The sequence below is a fragment of the Phyllobates terribilis genome, unplaced genomic scaffold (assembly GCF_046119375.1).
Source record: "Phyllobates terribilis strain yellow unplaced genomic scaffold, ASM4611937v1 Scaffold_11__3_contigs__length_659146591, whole genome shotgun sequence".
NCBI lineage: Eukaryota > Metazoa > Chordata > Amphibia > Anura > Dendrobatidae > Phyllobates > Phyllobates terribilis.
The window spans coordinates 555990737-555999176 of record NW_027362771.1 but is presented as its reverse complement, the minus strand read 5'-3'; the positions used below and the strand labels follow the sequence as shown (position 1 = coordinate 555999176).

The 8440-nt window shown below is 40.2% G+C and overlaps 1 protein-coding gene across 1 annotated transcript; it reads right to left on the bottom strand.

Moving 5' to 3' along the window:
* Positions 1 to 5610: 5610 nt before the first annotated feature.
* Positions 5611 to 6546, bottom strand: LOC141167347 (putative olfactory receptor 1F12P). Its single transcript, XM_073654765.1, has one exon. The coding sequence runs from the start codon at positions 6544 to 6546 to the stop codon at positions 5611 to 5613; it is 936 nt and encodes a 311-aa protein (XP_073510866.1).
* Positions 6547 to 8440: the final 1894 nt, after the last annotated feature.

The following is an 8440-nucleotide window of genomic DNA, read 5'->3' as shown; positions in this document are numbered from 1 at the left end:
CTTGCATCGCTGCCCTCTGAAGACATAGGTGGATTATAATGAGGGCAATCTGGGCTACCGCCCGGGGCCTCGGGTATCTATGGCCAGATTTCCCTCATTATATGTGCGGCGCCGCGGCACATACTGGCAGACAGTGGCAGGGGGCCCCTGGACCACTCCCCCAGCAGTGGCGCACGGATGCTGCTTCTTCTCCGGCCGGGCCAGTAATGCAGCTTTTAACTTCCCTGTGCTGGCCCAGCCATGTCACTGCTAGGAGACACGGCCCTGTGCGCGGCTGTGTCTTCTAGCTGTGACGTCACACAATGCGCGCCCGGCCTGCAGTGCTGCACCAGAAAGGAGCAGGAGGACTGGAGCTGAGCCGGGGGATGGTGAGTCTGTGTGTGTCTGTGTGTGTCTGTCTCTGTGAGTGCCAGTGTGTGAGAGTGTCTGTGTGTGAGAGTGTCTGTGTGTGAGAGTGTCTGTATGTGAGAGTGTCTGTGTGTGAGAGTGTGTGAGTGTCTGTGTGTGAGAGTGTCTGTGTGTGAGAGTGTCTGTGTATGAGAGGGTCTGTGTGTGTGTGTCTGTGTGTGAGTGTGTCTGTGTGTGAGAGTGTCTGTGTGTGAGAGTGTCTGTGTGAGAGAGTGTCTGTGTGAGAGAGTGTGTGTGTGTGCAGGCAGATATCATTGTGTGATGTCTGTTTATATGTATTTTTGTGTTTCAAATGTGTTTATGCGTGTATGCGTGTTGCCTCCCGCTGTGTATAGATGGAGCCGTGTGGCCTCCCGCTGTGTATAGATGGCGCCGTGCGGCCTCCCGCTGTGTATACATGGCTACGTGCGGCCTCCCACTGTGTATAGATGGCTGCGTGCGGCCTCCCGCTGTGTATAGATGGCTACGTGCGGCCTCCCGCTGTGTATAGATGGCTACGTGCGGCCTCCCACTGTGTGTAGATGGCTATGTGCGGCCTCCCGCTGTGTATAGATGGCGACGTGCGGCCTCCCGCTGTGTATAGATGGCTACATGCGGCCTCCCACTGTGTGTAGATGGCTATGTGCAGCCTCCCGCTGTGTATAGATTGCGCCGTGCGGCCTCCTGCTGTGTATAGATGGCTACGTGCGGCCTCCCGCTGTGTATAGATGACTATGTGCGGCCTCCCGCTGTGTATAGATGGCTACATGCGGCCTGCTGCTGTGTATAGATGGCTACGTGCGGCCTCTTGCTGTGTATAGATGGATATGTGGGGCCTCCCGCTGTGTATACATGGCTACGTGCGGCCCCCTGCTGTGTATTGATGCCTACGTGTGGCCTCCCGCTGTGTATAGATGGCTACGTGCGGCCTCCTGCTGTGTATAGATGGTGCCATGCGGCCTCCCGCTGAGTATAGATGGCGACTTGCGGCCTCCCGCCATGTATAGATGGCTACGTGTGCTTAATATTGAGTCATACAATTAATGTAACACTATGTGCTCACGATGCAGAAATGCTCTGGATTTTTTTTGAGCGTTTCTGCATCTCCCTGGCAGAAAAAGACGCATGCGGATTTTACATGCGTTTTTCCTGCCAGCGACATGCGCATGTGAAGCGTTCTTCACATGCATTTCTGCATGCGGGTTATCAAGCGCTTTTCCAAGCGATTTTAGTATCACTTGGAAAGTGCTTGACAACTTGGTCACACTATATAAATCCATGCAACCAGCATGGATTTATATAGTGTGACCGTAAAAGAATGGCAAAAAATAAAAAATAAATATATACTTACCTTCTGATGGCCTGCCGACGTCACATGACTAAATGAGGTCACGGCAGGTCCTTTTCAGACCATCGTGAGCTGCTGGCAAGCCAGGACGCATCGGATAAAGACACCGGGGGCCATCAGAAGGTAAGTATAAAATTTATTTTTTATTTTATTCTTTTTTTTACAGGTTCTATGGTACCCGGGTACCATCCGCACATTGAAACGCATGGAATCCGCATGTACAGATGAAGTGATGCTGATTACATGCATTCCAATGCAAGTCAATGGCGGCGAAAACGCCGAGCTTCCGCAAAATAATTGGTAATGCTGTGGATTTTTCTGCAATGATAATCCGCAGTGGAAATTTCCGCAGCATGTGCACAGCACATGCGGATTATCTTTGGGGAACATGGCAGACCTTCTACCAAGCGTTTTTAAGCGTTTCTGCAGTGGAATTGCTTAAAAAATGCATAGTGGGCACACAGCCTAAAAAAAATTATTATAATTAATATTATGCCAAATTAATTTCACGTGAACTATCACATGATCTATCACAGGGGATCATGTGACATGTGATACATCTGGTGCTTGTGTGTGTGGGGGGGGGCCGCGCCTTCTAAACTGCCGTGGGCCCTTGCTACTCTTAATCCACCCCTGTCTGAAGATGTCCTGGATCGATGATAGATGATATCGGAGAAGTGAGTGCAGCGCTGGCTCTCTGCTTCTGTTCCTGTTGGCGTTGCTCCTAACTGTGAAACAAGGAGGCCTCGTCCCTATAGAGTCTAAGACTGAATGTAAAGTTAGTAAACAACATATTTAGGGTTTAGCAGCATAGGGTGTTTTTAGGGTATTTATAATAAAACTAATTACAAAAGGGTGTAAAAATAGATATTTAGAAAGGACATTTTAGTTATCTGACAACTCCTTTAAGACTCCAGGTAGGCAATGATGAACCCTGGGGAAAAATGCAAAAAAGCTCTTTTCCAGAAGGAAGAAAACTGTCTTTCTTATGGCACCTATAAAGCATTAGTTAATATACCCATAGAGCTTTAAATATGACTAGAAACATCACTCAAACTGGAGACCACCATCCGTTGGCTGCACTGGTTCTTATTGTTTTTGCCATTCGTGAGAACAAAGTAGGTTTTTGCATTACTGGGTGAGATGACAGTGAAGTTGGTATGGGATGGTAATGTGTCTTTTGTCAGACCCAGCTGTAGTAGTTTTAGGCCTTATTTAAACAACCATATTTTCTTCAGTATTAGCTCTATTCTTAGCTGGTTCCAAAATTAATAAAAAAAAAACGCATACGCACTTCATTAATTCAGTTATTTTCTCATGCAATGTAACTTCCAAAACACAGCATACCCCTTCAAATGGTGTTTTACAAATTATACTCCCCTACTGAAATGAGTGGAACTTTAAAAATTACACATGGAATGTGTTTTTTCAATTTGTGTATGTTTTTGAATACATTTTCCAGTGTATTGTTTGACATATTGATTTGCAGGTAGGGATATACACTAGAAATGGATTAAATCAAGCCATCTGTGATGCCCACACATCCCTATGGTAGGGCAAAATGCCAAACTACACGACATTAGAGGCTGTTTTGGCTAGACCAATTTTATAGAATCCCACTGATCATGGAACAGTGCCCGCAATAAGAAGTCTGCAGTACCTGAGTTTTCCAAGAGCTGAGCCTTGATTGGGATAATCTTGTGGTACTGGGAGAAATTTCCAGGTAAAATATTTGATAGTTTTGGTGTAATGTTTGTCTAATATTTCTAAATTAGTGATGAGCAAATTATTTGAAATTCAAATTCTTCAGTTTCTCCAAATTTGACACGGAAATTCCATTCACAGTAAATTAATTACTGCAAATCAAAAGTATTTAAAAGATCTCAATTGACATGAAAATACTTGTACAACACATTCAGTTTTTTAAGACTGTATTTAACCCCTTTGAAGGCCTTTAATGCAAACACAGCTTTAATAATGTTAAAGTGACCTCATCATATATGGCATATAAGTCGACGGCCTGTTTAATACCTCATTTATTTCTAGTTCAGATATTTAAATATTTTTTTATTTTTTTCCATGGGGCCTAATTTTTTGTAACATTTATTTCTTTTTTTTCAGACTTATTTTATTTATTTATTTTTTCAACCACAAAAGACCACTAAAATCTACTTAAAGTTGTGCTCACTATCCATAAAAATTATTTTTATATATTGGATATGTTAGTTTATTTTTTCCAATCTGCAGAGCAAGAAATACACAGAATTAGAGCTCATAATATCTGCTGGAGAAAAGACACAGTGCAGTTCATGGTAATGGAAGTGAAGTAATTTTGTTTTAATAATTTTAAACAATTTGGCCATTTCTGACAATTTCACCCTTTCTGGTCTGCCCTGCTTAGGGCCTGCATGGAAACTGTTGACTTTACAGGTAGTGGAAAAGGGTCTCCTAGTTTGCTGAAGACCCCCTTGCTTGTCATTATGGAGCTTCTTTGCTACTCTGCCTGTACCCGGGCTTTAAAGTGTTAACATTGACTTTTAGGATTGTTACATCCAACAGGATCAAGTCCTTTTCCTTCTGCCCTGCGCCGGCACTTAGTCGAACAATGCGGGGAGAAAATTAACTTTATTTCCCTTGGCAACATTCTGGTTTCAGTCACAGGGCAGTGCCTGCGCGGGTTCAGTGACCACTCTGAGTATATAGAGCGGTGGCCATAACCGCACTCCAAGCCTTGACTGACAGCCAACTCTGTGTTGGAGCCAGCTGTCAGTCAGGCTCAGGGACACAGTTACAGCCATTAATCTGTATTCTGAGAGAGGTGACTGAACACGAGCCGGGGCCGCCCTCATGACTGAAACCAGAATGCTGCTCGGGAAAATAAAGGTAATTTTCTCCCCACAGCATTCAGCTAAGTGCCAGCGCCGAGAAGGTTAAAAATGCTATTAACCTGCAGATTGACACCATATCTGCAGGTTAATAGCACTTTTTCTGTTGATAGGTTCTCTTTAAAGCCTAAAACTTTAATAAGGTTGGACCTTGCATGCGCTAAAGAATCCATAGCCTTTCTGATGGTATTTGGCCTTTAGACTGTTAGGCCCCAGTGTGTATTTTGGTGAATTTGTGTTTGGTTAGTGGTGGCTGCATGTTTTGTTTTTGAAATGTGTGGATGGTACAGGGTTTTTGATATCTGCTCAATCTGAAGGTGAGTGTAAAATTGTGTGAGTGAAGATAGAATAACCCCTTACAGTTCATAAGAAGTGTGTATGTGAAATATATAATGTTTAAAAAATGATGTCAATATGAAGTAATTGCATGGTAAATGTTAATAATTAACTATTTTGCCTTCTGTGATGCTATCTGTTTGAAATCACATATTTTTCTTAATGTTCCTATTTTAATCCATAAATACATGTAAAACATTAGAGACCGAAATTTACTGCTATACAAAAGTACAATGTATCATGAAAAATAAACTAACATTTATTTGGATAAGTAAAAGAATTTCAAAGTTCTTAACACATAAATTCAACCATCAGATTTGAAAAATGGGATTTCTTAGGGATTGTGCAGTCAACCGTATTATCAGTCCGAGTGCGATCCGACAAAATATTGAATCGCACACGAACCAGTGTTATTCTATGGATCAGTGCACATGTTTTATTTTTTTCCCTCTCACCTGAGAAAATCAGATCACACTGTGATGACACTCTTATCAAACTCTGGTCAGAGTTTGATCAGAGTATTGGTGTAATAGGCTTGATTCCCTTGGATGAGAGATAATACGATCATGTGATCCAAGCCTTAGGAAGATCTAAACCCATAATCTTTTGTCAGAAGGAGGCAGATATCTGATTAGTCTTACATTATCACATCAACTAGATCTTAAAACTTTTTTGATTTGTTAACATTGCAATAGCCCCCCAAACCTCTTTATTTCTAAGACTGTAGACCAGAGGATTTAACATCGGAACCACAATCATATAGAGCATTGATAGGAACAAGTCCTGATCCTTAGAATCTTCTGAGTCTGTTTTCATGTACAAGATAGAACTCGGTGCATAAAATAATATAACTGTGATGAGATGGGAGATGCAGCTAGAGAAAGCTTTTATACGTCCAGCTGAGGAATGGATTTTCAATATGGTGGAGAAGATGTAGATGTAGGAGATAATGGTGAGTATGAATTGCGCAAGGAAAATAACACAGATTTCAATGTACAAGAAGAGTTTTCGGCTGTAAGTGTCAGTAGAGGAAAGATCAACTAGCGAATTTAGGTCACAATAAAAATTATTGATAACTTGTGAATTACAAAATTGTAGTACAGATGTCAGCAATGTATGTAATAGAGAATTTAATACACCAAGTAGCCAACAGGCAGCGGCCATTCCAATGTACACGTCCTTTCTCATTATTGAGTAATATTGTAAGGGCTTACATATCGCCACATAGCGATCATAGGCCATCGATGTCAGCATGAACATTTCACTACTAGCACTTATCAGGAAGAAAAATAACTGTGTAATACACCAGCTAAAAGAGATCCTGTGATCCTGGGTCAATGTGATAAAGAGTAATTTAGGGACAGAAGCTGAAGTGGATGTGACATCTACAGCGGCAAGGTTACTCAAGAAGAAATACATTGGGGTGTGTAATTTTGGTACTAAACACACAAGAAGAATGATTGTCAAGTTTCCCAACAGGGTAATTAAATACATAATCAAAATACCAAAAAATACCTTAAATTGGCCTGATGAAGACATTGAGAAGGCGGCAATGTGAAATTCGGAGCTTCCATTCGAACAGTCATTCATGTTGTCTTCAATAAGATATACGGTACATATATTTATATATGATTGGCTCTAATTCACAGTTATTTCTGATGCAATATAAATCTAAGTTCAAAATTTACAATTGCGCATTTGTTGCTGAATGATGACATTAACAGAGGAACTTACAGATGCGTCTGCCCTTACCTTTACACAAATTAGGTTAAGGATTCCAATTTCTCATGGTAAAAATTCTATACATTATCATGATATGGTAGCAAGACTCCCTTAGAGGCTGAAATTCATAGAGTATCCTCTAAGTGGCCTCATTTAAAAACATTTAGCATAAATATCTCCCAAAAGAGTATGGCAACATAATTAGCTAGTCGACCAAGCTTTCGTCGCCACCTAAAAATATGGGCACTGCTCTCTTGAGTGGTCATCTGGGGACTCTCCCTTCTCATGGCTTCAGACCAGAAAAGGTTTTTTCTCTTCCCACACTTTCCTCACAACTCTTATTAAATTTTTCTTTTTTTTCTAACAAATTTTTTAGAAAAAAATTGATGTGTATCTATTTGCACATCAATTTTTGAATAATTCAACCTACTACACTTGATAAACACCTTTCATACTGTTTCTCCTGAGAAAAAATATTTTTTTTATGTGATTGCTTTTTTGCTTTTTTCTCTCTTCAACTTGAACTTTTATTTTTTTTCATCTTGAACTTATTGTATTGACAAGAGTTTTACCATGCAAAACCCATATGGGCATTTTTTGTTTGGTGCTTAGGTTTGAATGGTCACATTATTTAAAGTCTCTTTATGATGCTGTACACAATCTTTGTGGTTCTCCTCAAGAAGAAGCAAGGACACATTGAAACGCGTAGAGAATAAACAGCACTGTTAGTCTCTCTTGATTTGTCTCTTTCTTTTGGATATAACACCAGCAGCGTAGTACCCACAACTTCCAAATACTCTAATACTACATTGGTTTGCCAACTTGTGGAAATGCAGCAGCTGGAATCCTTATTTGATACCTATTAAAGTGTTGTGTTTCACCCAACTGCATCAGATAAGTGTTACCGCCTTTTGCTTAAACGATGTAATTTGGATGACACCCTATTGCGCTTTTATTTTTCCGCCAGCCAAACTTTTGCATCCACCAAAAAAATACAGGCACTGCTAGATCAGAAGCTAGAGAGAGTACAAAGATACTACGTCTTCACCATTATACTGAATTTTTCCACCTGGGGTTCCATCTGAATCCTGTTCAGCATAGAGAGCAGCATTAATGTGAACCTAGCCTTTTACTGTTTATTTATCTTTGTAAATTTGGAGGTTTCTGATCCCACTTTGACGTGGAGTAGAGGTTGAATGAACAATATCTGACCAACATACCTTATAAAGTAACTATAATATTAACATAATGAAAACCCACATACAAATGTGCGAGAAAAAAAATGGCCGGCTCTCAAGATATCTTCCATATTTTTAATGTACAAAACTATGTTCAACCGTAATCAATATTTCTTAAAATAATAAAATAGCAACAAAGAAATAAAACATCCTACAAAATAGAAAACAGACATAAATATATAGGAGGGAAATAGAAAAGCAACAATAATATACAAAAATTATAAAGAATGTAAACAGGAGCTTGGGATGCAACTGGGCAGAAGATGTGGACAACTTAACGAAAGATTATTTATTACTCTAACACAACAATTTGAATGATTTCGATACAAAATTAAACAAGGTTAGCAAATTATTAGAATGCAATAAAATATTTTACAATTTAAATGTAAGTAACTTCTTGAGGATGAAGCAGCGGTACTGGATTTAACAATTAAACCCTATTATACAAGGTACTAAACATCTGCAATAGATTCAAACATCTCTATTCTCTTATTTTGTCCTGTGGTGTGTCACATTCAGTCATG